Raw genomic sequence first — 15,094 nt, 5'->3', positions numbered from 1 at the left:
CTAGTTTTGACTTAAAGCAAATTCTTCATGGAAACTTTCTTTGTTTTCTATTGACGAACAATGGTTGTTTCGTCATGGTTGTTGGAGGATGGGTGCACTTGATTGCATGGAAAGTTTTGCTTGTTTCTATTGACAAACAGTGGTCGTTGGAGGATGGGTGCACTTGATTGCTTAAAATTGTGTGCACGCACATGACTTCATCTCTTCTGACAAACCTTTACAAAGGTTCAGATTGTGAAGAGATTTGCACTAGAAGAGGTTGGGACAAGAGTTATAACTTCTTTGTTCCAGTAAACAATCCAAGTTAAATTTGGTAAGGACATGTGACCCTGGTTCCAATTGTATAATGCCCAAGACCAAATTTATGTTTCTGGTGTTTAGTTTCTGAGTTTCAACATCTAAAGTGAAATAGACCCTTGTAACTCACTAGGGTATACTATTTTGAAAAGGACAAATCCAAACAATTCCTCCTTTCATTGAAGAAACTTTCTATTCTGTGTCGATAGAAGGATAACCCTAGGAATGTCGATCCTACATTTTTCCTGATGGACAATATGCACCAGGGTAATGGGGAAATTCAAAAAAAATTATGTCTAGTAGGAAAGGCACAACTTCTAGGATGTCAATCAGATGCCATTTTGAGGCACCCTTCAAATGCTCTCATCTAGTAAAATTATTAATGGAAATATGATAGATGAGGGGATCATTGGGCATGTTAAAGTCTTTTTCTCCTGAAAGTTAATTATCAAACCTTGAAACCATTGGACCGAGAGCCAAATGACTTGCCTGCTTGTAGTAAACACCTTTCAGTTTACCATTTAGGGCAAGATTGATATGAAAATGTGTTTCTTTGACCTCATACTTACAAAATAAGTATTACAATGGATACCCCTTCAAACAGCATATACGATCAAGTAGACTCCTGTATTCCCCTTCTAATGGGGGCATTAATAATGCTTTAAAGAGGAGAAAATTGCAATTCTGTCTGTGTAGTAACTGGTGGACAAGTTCATGAAACAGGATGTTCACAATGGCGGCGTTTGTGCTAGATCCTTTTCAGTTTTTGCCTTGAAGAACTGGTGTAGCAGCTTCTGCACCTCCCCAAAATTACCAGTCACATTGACCAAGCGATTCTTAATCCAACTTGGCAACTTCGACGCCTGCCGTGATGGCGCCGACGAATATGTTGAAGCTGTGTAGCGAGCATCCACGAGAAGAATGGAAGCATAGTCTTCAATGTGCCTGATTGCTCTACCTGGCCAGAGCACAAAGATGAAAAGTGATTTTGACTCTATCCAATAACATGGGTGGTATATAAACTAGCAGACAGAAACCCATTTGCATTTCCACAAATGATACACAGAAAGTGCAATTATACAGAAAGATAGATAGAAGCCCATTTGCATTATTATGAAAGATACACACAGCCAGTGGCCCGCACCTATGGATTGATTGACAGCTTTCATGCATAGGTTTTCATAATAGTCCCTGCCACTGTATACAGAACTATGTGAGGTAAGCAATTTGCTGCTCTGTATTGAATTTGAAGGAAATCTTGCGAGTTGATCGATAAACCTCATGCGTTCCACAAGCTCCGGATCTGAGGGACTTGGGTAAGGCAAGCCAACCATGACAACACACCTGCCCATTCCATCATTGAAATTGATTCCTTCTGACATCTTCCCTCCTACAATACACAGAAGAACGGCCCCTGTTCTTCCTGGGCTGGATCGCACAGCACCTGAAACAATCTCTCTATACTCTTGCAGAGTAAGCTCCACCAATGCCGCATCTCTTGGCTCCCTGAACAAAGCCTTCTTCTTTTGAAGCTTGTCTAATATTCCTGTGAGTTGCCAGGCTGAATAAAGCTGTTGCTCATATTCAAATGAAGGCAAAAACACCACTACTCCTTCAGGAACAATACAGCAGAGATTGAACAGCAATCTACCCAATTCCTCCATCTGCAATAACACCTTTAAAGGTTGGCCTCACAATGGATCAAGCAGGTGACAAGCCTCAGGCTACCAGTTTAATCCTGTAAATCGGCTAAATCCAGACAATGAAGGCTTACTGTTTCAGGGAGACTCCGAGACTGGTATGTAAAATCAAAGGTCCTTCCTGTAGGACCACGCGCAACAGCCAAAGCTAAGACATTTTCAGTGGGAACGATATGTCCACACACAAAAGTGTGTATGCGACTTTCCTGCAAATGTGGGAAAAGGCGATATCGAAGCTCCTCAACAGGTTGCAATGTGCCACCTGCCAAAATAACTGCATGTGCTTGATCAATAACCTGCAGTTTGTAATTTTGAGTCTAGTCAAAAAATGCCTGACAAAGAGGGTTTTTGCTGTTTAAAAGACAAATACTAAAAACTCTTGTAACCAATCCGAAAAGCTTCAATTTTGTTTCTTTATTGTGACCAGAAAGGGTTGCAACTACCTCCATGAAGGCTCGAGCAGCATTGAGCATCACAAATTTGATGTGACCCACCCGCTGCTCACCATCATTGCCAAAAGAACAGGAGCTTGGAACAATCAAAACTCGTCCATCACTATCTGCGTTCATCAGTGCAAGAATCAATTCAGCCAATGCATGAAAGCTCGTGATGGTACCAGCTATAGTGGGAGCAGCTTTTTCTGGTTCTTGGTTTACGGATTGAACCCTATTATCAAAAGAAGAACTCTGTTCGGCGTAGCTGCTCACCTGCAAAGTTATGATTAGGAAAAAACTACATTCTAGTTCAATCGAGCTTTAAAGGATGTCATCAGTTTATTTTGTAATCAACTCACCTTGTGAACAATGTTGCTCTCTTTCATGTACTGCCACAGTTTGAACATGTTGATGTTGTCAATATTTAAAGAGAAGAGGAAATCGTTTATGGTCAAGACATCCCCCGTCTTCTTGCCTCTGTTTGTACCACTCATTGGGTCACAATGGACATCGTGTTGAGACACTTCAGCTACATCTACATACGTTGCTATCTGATTTGAAAGAGCTTCGATAAGAAGAAGCAGTGTCTGAATATAACGTCGGTTTCCAGCACCCAGCCGTTCACGAAACTTGCTCAAGTACGTGGTCAGTAGTGATAGAACTTGCTTTAGCTAAATACAAATAAGCAAAACAGGCAGTGTGTCAGGCCTTTTTGGAGTGAATATGAACTTGGCAATGCCAAACAATAATTTACCAATTGCTTAATTAATGCATGCTACCTGTATTCCTGAAATTTGGCAGCTATACATACTGCTGATTGAGTCAACAAGATTATGTGCTTCATCAATGACTACCACACAACCTTTCAGCTTCAATCCTGTTGCTTCTCGAGTAGGACAATGTAGTATTGACTGATATGGCAACACCACAAGGTCTGCCATTGGAACCATTCTGCGAGAAGCATAATAAGGACAAGTACCTATGCTCTCTCCTAGCTTTACCATGTCTTCAATATCCATCACTTCTGATTCCCAAACCAACTCCCTGAATACTTTTTGACGTGAATTCTTGCTCATCATGGGGCATCCTCCGGGCTTTTTCTTGGCTTGCTTCCCTTCATTCACAAGCACCTAAAATGTGTAAGCTTTGTTAAGATACTCAACAAATAGGAAGCAAATCAAACATGGCACACAAATAGAAATGATAGAGCTCCAAAAAGAAAATTATTCATTCCTAAACAAACCCAGTTGACCTAATTACACTAACCTCAGGGTAAGGCCACTGGCCCAAGTTGGGAAGAAGTTAACAACTTGAAAAGATTTTTTATTGTTTATGTTGTTGTTACTAGTAAACTCCGAACTTTGCTTTCTGATGATTAAGAAACACACCTATGCATGAGGAAGGTGGCCACCGCCTGTGTAATGTTCAAATTTCATTAAGCTTGATAATGTTAAGACATTAGGTGGAAGTCTATCAAACATAGAAGATCCAAACATCTGGATATTTTGAGGAAAACAAGGTGAACATACTATAAGATAGGCTTTAAATCTCAATTGTTGCTGAGGATAATGCACAAAGAGAGGATAAAGACTGTGATAGGGCTTTCTGTCACGTTCGCTTATGTAGACATGCTACTATGACCCAATTTACATAATCCTCTTTGCCAATTGACAGTAAGAGGGACAGTCAGTTGTCAGAGCATTTTGACAAGCATCCAGATTCCAATGTGAGGACAAAGAAAGACTATCCCAATGCCTATATAACTTTCCCCTCAACACTTTTTGCAGCAACAACACAAATCCTCACCAAACACAGGAAATGAAACACCCATCTTCTCAAGTTGCCTAATTGTTATATACTAGAGAGGCTAATACATAGTTAAGGAGAGAGATTTAAAACTTAGATAAGGATGATAAGATGATCCTCAGCCATTATCCCTCTCATGGGAGGGCACCACGAGCCAATTGAGAAGAACCGACTGGAATAGACTTTTAGCACTTCAAAACAAATGAATTGAGAGAGAGAGAGAGAGAGAGAGAGAGAGGAAATCCACGCGAGAGACCCGAAGTGGCGGAGTTCCACTCCCAAAGAGTGGTGGCCCCAAAACCCTAGCGCCCCTTTCAATATTTCTTTCTTTAATGATGATTTGCAAAGTACAACAACCGAAGAGGACCTCCTCTGCAATCTGCGAGCTCAAACTTGCATAGTTACCCAGAACGGGAAATCAGAACGGGGAACGGCAACATGCATGAAATGCCATTCCCTGTTTCGGATACTCACGTTTGAAACACGGAACGGGGATTCGGAACGGGAAATTAGGATGGGAACTGGGAACGAGGACCCGAAAATGGCCATTCCCTGTTACTACGGCTCTTAAGTGCTAGAGAGGGCCCCAAGGCTCATATTCAAAGGCCCAAGGCCAAAAAGCATTAGATATGATAAGTGGCACCAAAAAAACATTTTCCTAAAATTTTAGGATTTCCCTAAAAATCCGCCATTGACTTTCGAGATGTCTATGCAAGTGCCACATCATCATATTTTGAGGTTACAAACTTGTCCGACTTCATTTCACCACTTCGGGTGCTTCAAGCAGGTCCTCCTTCACTGCAATGCCACATTTGTGGCATACCCCCTCTTGAAAGAAAAGTAATCATCCGCTATTAGAGCTGCAAAATCAATATGTTTCTTTAGCAAACACTGCCTTTATGCATGCATGTATAAAGGCACTCTCTTATTCTTTAGCAGACATTGTCTTTATGCATGCATGCCAATGCCCATCATTACTACAAAGCATAATTGCTAGCACGCATTTACACCATACAATGGTAGATGCTCCCCAAACCGCAGCTTGCGTCATCCAAAGGTTTTCCAAACAGTATTGAAACTGGCATTAAAACTAGAAACAGATATACTCGATCAAATAAATCATTTTCTCCAAACAAGTTGCAAATAATATTCTCAAACAACATTCTCAATCAAAATTACAAACAAGAGGTTCTTCTAGTTGGTTTCCATCTTCCATGCTTTTTAACTCCATGTTCCTCCATCCTGCTACCTATCTGCAAAAAGCACCCAAAACATGATTTTGACCCATGCTCCTAACTTACTGCTAAAAACCTAAATTTTTTAAAATTATTAAAATCAAAATTGGTTCGCATCAATATGTAGGTCTCGTCGAGAGGATCAACTTTGACTTCTATTGCATATCCAAATTTTCATCCGTTTTTTGTCACAAAGTGATCACGTGGCATGACCTAAAGGATAGACTCCGGACAGAAAGTGATCAGAGCCCCGCTGAAAGATGTAGAACAAGTTGTGACAACTTGCAGAACCAATCAAAGAGGACAAAATGAAAGGACACCCAATTTTAAAAGTTGTACCAACTTATGGGATCCGGGCCCAAAGGGACAAAGGCAATCAAAATATGCATAAAAGATTAATGATATGGCGGTTGTACGGACCCCCGCAATTTGCGCTCCTGCAACCCGTCTCGTGGCCATCTCAGTTAGAGGCGTAGCACTATCCTCATGTGCCGATCTAGGAGAGCAAAGATCTAGTTGTCACGAGGACGTGGCAACTGTTAACTATGTCACGAGGACGTGGCAACTACTAACCTTACTTGTTGGTTTCTTTCCAATGATTTTTGTTTTATTTTTGAAACCCTCTTTTTAAAGTTGCAAATGGTCAGACATTGTATGGCCAATGTGAACGGTAGTTTCATCCGCATACGGAAGTTGGTCGGCACTCGAATTCGTATAGTAAGAGGATATCTAGGCTCAGTTCAAGATCGTGTAGGTCCCCCCGTCGCACTTAGCAAGTTAGTGGATACTTGGAAGTGAACTCAATAAAGGCATAAAGCCAAGGTGGGGTCACCAAAAGAAAAGTACCTGACAATTGAGCCACATTGCATTTTTGGATGCGGTCCCAATAGGGATAGATGGTTAGAAGACCAGTGGAAGCCCAACGAAAGTATCTCCTAAAACTTAGGGAACTGCTATTTTGGGCCATGAAATATGTTCACGTCATTACCTCCGGAATGACAAGGGGAACACCCCAGAACTCTGCTGCAAAGTCAACTGGGCAACCAATCGGGAGATTTTTAAGCGACAACCCCAAAACGTGAAATTGCTTGTAAACGTGCCAAGTGGCACAATTTGGTGCACTTTCCTCTTGCAGAAAAATGGGCCCTGAATTTTAAGCTGAGAAGAGCTTCATTTGCAACTTGCCACAAGTTAAGAGCTATTGACTGCAAGCTTTCCCTCTCATGTACAGTGCGGTGCAAGAAGTCATGTCCTGCACACCCCACATTGCTCTCTCTTCCCTACGTGCAATAATGTGATGCCCCACAAGAGGGCTCTTCATTTGACTCATGTACAGCTATGTGGTTACATGTGTTTTTGTTGAGGCAAGAGCCTCTCTGAGCAGGAACAGGAGTAGCTAACTGCTGCTCCAAAAGCAGTCACCATGTGGGTGATAACCTCACCATACAAGTGCATTTTCAGCGCTGGTTATGCACTGGATTTTGACTGCTTTTGAGCCATACGGACGCCAGAAACATTGGGAACAATGCCCCGCTGTTAGAGGACAGTTCAGGGACTGTTTAGGGCTGAAAATGGGGCAAAAACGAGTGAATACAACGTGCTAAATTTATTGTTTTTGGGCAAAAGTCAGTGGAAGTGAGTTCCAACAGAGGAATTGGTTTCGGGCAAGTTTTGGGATTGTTATGCTGCCGAAATTTTGCCAGAACAGGTGGTATCAAGCTTGATACAGGCAAAGAATTCCCGAGACTCTTCTTTGTAATTACCCTCTTAAAGTATAAAGAAATACCCAAAGGGGAGCCAATTTTGGGGCCTACAAGTTGTCAGCGTCTGCTCGGAGCATTCTAGCTTACGAGTCGTGTGTGTGCGTAAGTGTTAATTCCCGTCGTAGGTTACCTTAGCACGTTCTCTCTGTGCGTGTCTAAAGTAAAGAATTTCGGGTGAAAGCCAAAGCCTACAGTCAGCTGGTCTTTTCCTTTGTGGACAATCGGTAGCAAAGTGACCATGCTGCTCGCAAATGATAAAGAGGACCAGAAAGGCAAGAAGCCTAAACCCACGACAAGTTTGGTGCCAGATATGGTGGTAACAGGCCCAGTACAGATGCCAGCGAGTTATGCAGAGCATGGGGTAAAGTTACAGATCAGACAGCACTCATCTTCTTTGATCCAAGTGCCAAAGCAAACTTTATCTCACCAAAGTTAGCTATGAAGCTAGGCATCAGAGCTAAAGAGATGGGGTACACAGCAGAGGCAGGGGTTGGCATGTCCTAGCCACTCAGAGTGTGCCACTCTCATTATTGGAAAGCTGCGTCTGCATATTCAGTCATATGTAGATACAGAAGAATTTTATATCATGCCATTGGAAGGGTGCGATGTGCTACTTGGAATTTCGTGGATGTTCAGAGTATATGGCGTGCTGGATGCCTTCGGAAAGACGATCACCCTTCAGCATAGGGGCAAAACTCATGTTTTGGATGTAAAGCTCAAAGGGGAGTCTGTCCCTATTGTATCTGCTTCGGCTATCACTTCTGTAATAAAGAATCATCTTTTTGTGTACTTGATTTTTGCATGTGATGTCTCAAATAGTTGTCACTCAAATTTATCTGTGTCAGATAAAGAAAGGTCAACATTTTTGCAAGAGTTTAGTGGCTGTTTTTCTGATTCATTACCGTCGCAATTGCCGCCAGAGAGACCTGAGGATCATCGGATAGATTTGGTGCCAAGGTGTAGCCCACCAAATAGACCTCCCTACAGGGTTAGCACGGTGCAACAGAAAGAGATTATGGGCCAGGTTGAGGAGTTATTAGAGAAGGGGCTGATTCAGCCTAGTTCTTCACCCTTTACTCCCCATTGCTCCTAGTGCAGAGAAAGGATGGCTCATGGCGCATGTGTATTGATTACCGTGCGTTGAATAAGAATACCATCAAGAATAGGTTTCCCCTAGGATTGATGATATTCTCGATCGTTTAGAAGGTGCTACAAATTTCAGCAAGATAGACCTTAAGAGTGTGTACCATCAGATTCGTATAAGGCCAGAGGATGTGCACAAGACTACATTTAGAACGACATTTGGTCTTTATCAGTTCTTAGTGATGCCGTTTGGGCTAACAAATACTCCTGCCACTTTCAACAAAATGATGGACCGGATTTTCCACTCGCATCAACAGTTTGTTGGGACGTTCTTCGATGACATGATAGTCTATTCGAAGAATGAAGAGGAGCATAGGCATCACTTGACCACTATGTTCGAAGAGCTGCGCAGTCACAAGCTACTTGTCAATCCTAAGAAAAGTGAATTCTTCCTGGGAGAGATCCACTTTCTTGGCCACATAGTCTCAAAGGATGGTGTCAGAATGGATCTGCAAAAGTCGAAGCTGTTAAGACATGGCCAGACTTGAAGACTGTGCACGATGTCAGAAGCTTCTTGGGATTGTGTTCCTACTACAGAAGGTTTATCAGAAATTTTACAGAGATAGCATCACCTCTTCACGCTTTGCAAAAGAAAGAGGTCACTTTCACATGGACCCGAAAAGAGATTCCAACTTTTAGTCTCTTAAAGAAATAGTTGACTTCAAATCCAATAATTGTTTTGTCAGATCTCAGGAAGTCATTTGTGGTCCAGTGTGACACATGTGGCAGTAGCATTGAAGCAGTGCTAATGCAAGATGGACGGGTAGTAGCTTATGAAAGACGAATTTTGCAAGGGCCAGAGAGGACTATGCAAGTCTATGAGAAAGAGCTCTTGGTACTGATTCATGCGCTTTCTAGTTGGAAGCACTACCTCTTAGGTACTGATTTTGTTGTCCAAACAGACCATCAGACCTTGCGATACTTCTTGACACAGTCAAAGCTATCCAAAAAGCATATGCGATGGGCAAACATTCTTTCTATGTTCCACTTCTAGATTACGCATGTGGAAGGCAAGAAGAATGTTGTGGCCCAAGGAAGCCACAAATTTCAACTATGTCAATTCCTTATCATCATAAGCTGGATGACATGAAGGACCAGTATGCTACTGATGAAGATTTTGCAAGGATCTTTGAACAGTTACAAGAGGGGCAACATCATGAGCACTACCTCCTCAGAGATGGTTTTATGATGATGCATGGTAGACTTTGTGTCACTAGGCCATTGCGACATAAGGTCATGGAAGAGAGTCATCTCCCATCGTATGCAGGGCATCGTGGTATTGATGCGACAGTCAAAGCAGTAGAGACATTCTTCAATGGGCCTACCTTGAGGAGAGATGTGGATGCCTTTGTGCGAGCATGCATGATTTGCCAAAAGGTCAAGTTCGACAGGCAAAAGGCACCAAGGTTGTTACAACCACTACCGATTCCGAGGTAAGCCATGGAAAAGCATTGCTATGGACTTTATCTTTGATCTTCCAAGAACGCCAACAGGGAATGATGGTATATGGACCATTATCTGCAAGTTCAGCAAGCAGGCCCATTTTATCCCTGTCAAGAAGAAGATAAAATCTGATCAAATGATGGCACGCTTGTTCATGTACAATGTGTTTAAGTATCATGGTATGCTACAATCGATTGTCAGTGATCGTGATCCTCGCATGACAAGTTTGTTCTGGAGAGGATTGTTTGAGAACATGGGCACTACGCTCAAGTTCTCGTCTTCGTTTCATCCAGAAACTGATGGACAGTAAGAAGAGGCTAATTCTACTATCTTAGATCTGCTGAAATGCTATGTGTCAGATAATAAGGGCAAGTGGGAACAGTATTTACCTATGCTAGAGTATGCGTACAATAATACGGTGCATTCGTCGACTGGCAAAGCACCTTTTGAGATTGTTGAAGCCAGCAAAAAAGTTCCTCCCATTTTGCATACAAAAGACAAGATCTTTGAGGCAGATCGATAATAAGGGGCAAGTGGGAACAGTATTTGCCTATGCTTGAGTATGCGTACAATAATACGGTGCATTCGTCGACTGGCAAAACACCTTTTGAGATTGTTGAAGCCAACAAAAAAGTTCCTCCCATTTTGCATACAAAAGACAAGATCTTTGAGACGGATCGATAAGTTGAGAACATGGATGAAATGTATAAGAAAATTAAAGTTGTCTTAGAGAAGACTCAAGCAAAGCAGAAAAAGGTTGTTGATCGTCACTGTCGTGAATTACTGTTATCACCTGGTGATTGGGTTCTATTAAGGTTCGAAAAGGCAAGGTTAAAGAAGATGAAGGGCAAGGAATGGCTGTTTCCTAAGCTCAGCATGCGTTACTATGGGCCTTTTCAAGTGCTTGACAAGATCAGCGATGTGGCTTACAGGCTGAAATTGCCTAATGCGTGGAAGACTCATAATGCGTTCCATGTGAGTCTTGTAAGACCCTTCGTGGGTGATATGCCAAAAGATATGCCAAATGGGGATCAGCCAAGAGTTGAGGAACTTGATGAGATCCTAGTACATGAGCAAGTTTTTGGCAAATAAGGACAGAAAAGTTAAAGAACAAGTTGCAAGACACTACTTGGTGAAGTTCAAGAGCTATCCGCCTATGGATGCAAAGTGGATGGAAGAGCATGAGTTGTCAGAGTCACCAATGTATTGTAGCTTTACCTTGAAGCCTTTGGGTTACATCCTACTTATGTCCCAACCCAACGTGCAAAGGAGGGGTAATGATAGAGCTAGCACATCAAATGTACATATAAATTCAGTGTAATAGATGGAAATGACAAAAGTATGAAAGTCTCATTAAGTCATTTGTATCTATGTGTTACGATCTTTCTTACGGATACATGCGATGATAAAAGAGTGCTAACAACACAAGATCATCAATGGCGTGTATTTATGGTATGCAATCGAGGACGCTTGCGATTTCAAGAGGGGGGTATGTCACCAGACGTGGTGGCAACTGTTAACTATGTCACGAGGACGTGGCAACTGCTAACCTTACTTGTTGGTTTCTTTCCAATGAATTTTGTTTTATTTTTGAGACCCTCTTTTTGGAGTTGCAAATGGTCGAACATTGTATGGCCAATGTGAACAATAGTTTCACTCGCAGACGGGAAGTTGGTCGGCATTGGAATTCGTATAGTAAGAGGATGTCTAGGCTCAGTTCAAGATCATGTAGGTCCCCCCGTCGCACTTAGCAAGTTAGTGGATACTAGGAAATGAACTCAATAAAGGCATAAAGCCAAGGTGGGGTCACCAAAGGAAAGTACCCGACAGTTGAGCCACATTGCATTTTTGGATGCGGTCCCAATGGGGATAGATAGTCAGAGGACCAGTGGAAGCCCAACAAAAGCATCTCCTAAAAATTAGGGAACTGCTATTTTGGGCCATGAAATATGTTCACGTCATTACCCCCGGAATGACAAGGGGAACATTTTAGAACTCTACTGCAAAGTCACCTAGGCAACCAATCGGGAGATTTTTAAGCGACAACCCTGAAACCGGGAATTGCTTGAAAGCGTGCCAAGTGGCACAATTTGGTGCACTTTCCTCTTGCAAAAAAATGGGCGCTAAATTTTAAGCTGAGAAGAGCTTCATTTGCAGCTTGCCACACGTTAAGAACTATTGACTGCAAGCTTTCCCTCTCATGTACAATGTGGTGCAAGAAGTCATGTCCTGCACACCCCACACTGCTCTCTCTCTTCCCTACGTGCAGTAATGTGATGCCCCACAAGAGGGCTCTTCATTTGACTCATTACAGTTGTGTGGTTACATGCATTTTCGTTGAGGCAAGAGCCTCTCTGAGCAGGAACAGGAGTAGCTAACTGCTACTCCAAAAGCAGGCATCGGTGAGGGTGATAACCTCACCATACAGGTGCGTTTTCAACTGGTTATGCGATAGACTTTGACTATTTTTCAGCCATACGGACGACAGAACCATTGGAAACAGTGCCCCGTTGTTAGAGGACAATTCAGGGACTGTTTAGGGTTAAAAACAGGGCAAAAACCAGTGAATACAACGTGCTAAATTTACTGTTTTTGGGCAGAAATCAAAGGGTTTATGTCAGTGGAAGTGAGTTCCAACAGGGGAATTGATTTCGGGCAAGTTTTGGGGCTATTATGCTACCGAAATTTTGCCAGAATAGGTGGTATCTAGCTAGATACAGGCAAAGAATTCCCAGGACTCTTCTTTGTAATTACCCTCTTAAAGTATAAAGAAATACCGAAAGGGGCACCAATTTTGGGGCCTACAGGTTGTTGACATCTGTTTGTGTGTGTCTAAAGTAAAGAATTTCGTGTAAAAGCCAAAGCCTACCGCCCACGGGCTGGTTTCACTAGCTCGCTCTCTCTCTCTCTCTCTCTCTCTCTCTCTCTCTCTCTCTCTCTCTCTCTCTCTCTCTCTCTCTCTCTCTCTCTCTCTCTCTCCCAATTCTTCCTTTGCAAAGAGAAAGAGCATGAATTACTGCCATTAGCTCTTTCTCATAAATGGAAGCATGCAACTCTGCATCTTTAAGGCGCCGACTTTCATAGTCTATGACGCGACCCTCTTGGAAGTAAAGAATTTCGTGTAAAAGCCAAAGCCTACCGCCCACGGGCCGGTTTCACTAGCTAGCTCTCTCTCTCTCTCTCTCTCTCTCTCTCTCTCTCTCTCTCTCTCTCTCTCTCTCTCTCTCTCTCTCTCTCTCTCTCTCTCTCTCTCTCTCTCTCTCTCTCTCTCTCTCTCTCTCTCTCTCTGTGTGCAAAGAGAAAGAGCATGAATTACTACCATTAGCTCTTTCTCATAAATGGAAGCATGCAACTCTGCATCTTTAAGGCGCCGACTTTCATAGTCTATGGCGCGACCCTCTTGGTTCAAAACTGCTTCTACACAATCTCCAGATGCATCGCAGGACACCTCAAAAGGTTTGCGAAGATCAGAGACGATAAGGACAAGTCCGTGACTGAGTAGATACTTAAGCTTTTTAGAAGCTTGTTTTTGTCTAGGCCCCCAATGAAATGGAATCCGCTTCTTTGTCAGATCATGGAAAGGACCCGCTATGGCGGCAAAGGCTCGAATGAAACGCCGATAATAGGAAAAGAGGCCGCGAAAACTTCGTACATCATGTATTGTAGTTGGCGTAGGCCATTCTACAACTACTTGAATCTTATCAGGGTCCATTCTCACCTCGTTGTGAGATACTATATGGCCCAAATAGTGAATTTCTTTTAGCAACAACTCGCTTTTCTTAGCATTTACAAATAATTTGTGTTCACATAATTCTTCAAGCACTAATGCGAGATGCTTGTAGTGTTCTTCTTCCGTCTCTGAGAAGATTAAGACGTCATCAAAGAAAACTCTTGTAAATTTTCTATACGAGTGAAAGATTCTATCCATCATTCTCTTGAATGTGGCTGGTGCATTCGTGAGTCCAAAAGGCATCACTAAGAATTCATACAATCCGAAGGTTGTTCTAAATGAAGTCTTATGCACATCCTAAGGAGCTATGCGGATTTGGTGATACCCGCTCTTCAAGTCTATTCGACTAAAGACACTTGCTCCTTGTAACCTATCAATAATGTCATCAATCCGAGGGATTCGGAATCGATTCTTGATTGTGATCTTATTTAAGATCTGTAGTCTATGCACATACGGAATGTGCAATCCAAGGTGGTAAGGTACTTAAGGTACGGTACGTATTCGGTACGACCTCTACGTAGTACCGAATGGATAGAGTTGTTAGGTACGTAAAATTTGTAGGTTTTTTTTTTTAATTCCAAAAACCTACAATATGGTCTATACTTGATAAAAAATTCATAAGTATCACTCCAAGGATGTTAGTTCACTATTCTATAAACCAAGGCAAAGCTTTCATACGAGTTCCTGATCGTGCTTGCCCTCCTATATTCACCACCGCAATGACGTTCGTGTGTGCTCTATAAATGCAAGTTGTGTCGAAATGTCTACAAAACTAGGTGTTGGGATAAGGCTAAAGAAGGGCAAACCAAAAATTCCTGCCACAATAGGGTTTATTTCCACATATTACCCACAGCACTACGGCCCAAAAAACACCCACAAAAAAACAAAAAACAAAAAAAAGGTACAGTATGAATCCGCACAGTACGATACCGTACGGTATGGGCGTGTCGTACCGTACAGATCCGTACGTACGTACGGATCCTACCTTGGTGCCATCCTTTTTCTGTACTAGCAAGACAGGCAAACAATATGGACTATGCACATACGGAATGTGTCATCCTTTTTTGGTACTAGCAAGAGAGACGAACAATATGGAGAAGTACTAGGCCTTATTAAGCCCTTCTCCAAAAGTTCGTTAACCTGCTTGAGGATTTCCTCTTGCTGCATTAGATTAACTCGATAAGGGGACTGATTTGGAGAAGAACTTCCTGGGATCAAATCAATTGTATAATCCTCAAGTCGAGAAGGTGAGAGTTCATTTGGAAGTTCATCTACCAAACAATCTTCAAAACTTTCTAATAACTTAATTCTATTTTGCTCTAAAGAGGACGAAAGTTGTGAAGCAAACACGTCTCTCTCTCTTACAAAAATCAAGTACGTTGAAACACACTTTTTCATTACTTTCTTGATTGCAATGTGATTGGCGATGGGGATACGCCAATCACCTGCATCCGCAATGTTAGGTGCAGCGGAATGAATGTTTGCGCTTTGCTCAAGATGAGTGCTCCGTACTGTGCTCAAGGGTTTTTTGTTCTTATGGAAG

At 42.3% G+C, this 15,094-nt stretch overlaps 1 protein-coding gene across 2 annotated transcripts in view; it reads right to left on the bottom strand.

Moving 5' to 3' along the window:
- Positions 1-772: 772 nt before the first annotated feature.
- The window catches only part of LOC147447561 (RAD3-like DNA-binding helicase protein), a 31,782-nt gene continuing 17,460 nt past the window's right edge, over positions 773-15,094 (bottom strand). For both annotated transcript variants that reach the window (XM_086523292.1, XM_086523293.1), the window contains 6 exons: positions 3,211-3,561; positions 2,791-3,102; positions 2,441-2,704; positions 2,072-2,293; positions 1,442-1,961; positions 773-1,255 (listed from right to left, as the gene is read on the bottom strand). In XM_086523292.1, the coding sequence (XP_086379418.1) occupies positions 1,026-1,255; positions 1,442-1,961; positions 2,072-2,293; positions 2,441-2,704; positions 2,791-3,102; positions 3,211-3,561 (1,899 nt within the window). In that variant the 3' untranslated portion in view covers positions 773-1,025. The remainder of the gene's footprint in view (positions 1,256-1,441; positions 1,962-2,071; positions 2,294-2,440; positions 2,705-2,790; positions 3,103-3,210; positions 3,562-15,094) is intronic.

Source organism: Adiantum capillus-veneris, chromosome 11 (genome assembly GCF_014529385.1).
Source record: "Adiantum capillus-veneris isolate H3 chromosome 11, ASM1452938v2, whole genome shotgun sequence".
In the NCBI taxonomy this organism is placed as follows: Eukaryota; Viridiplantae; Streptophyta; class Polypodiopsida; order Polypodiales; family Pteridaceae; genus Adiantum; species Adiantum capillus-veneris.
This window is presented reverse-complemented; position numbering and strand designations above follow the sequence as displayed.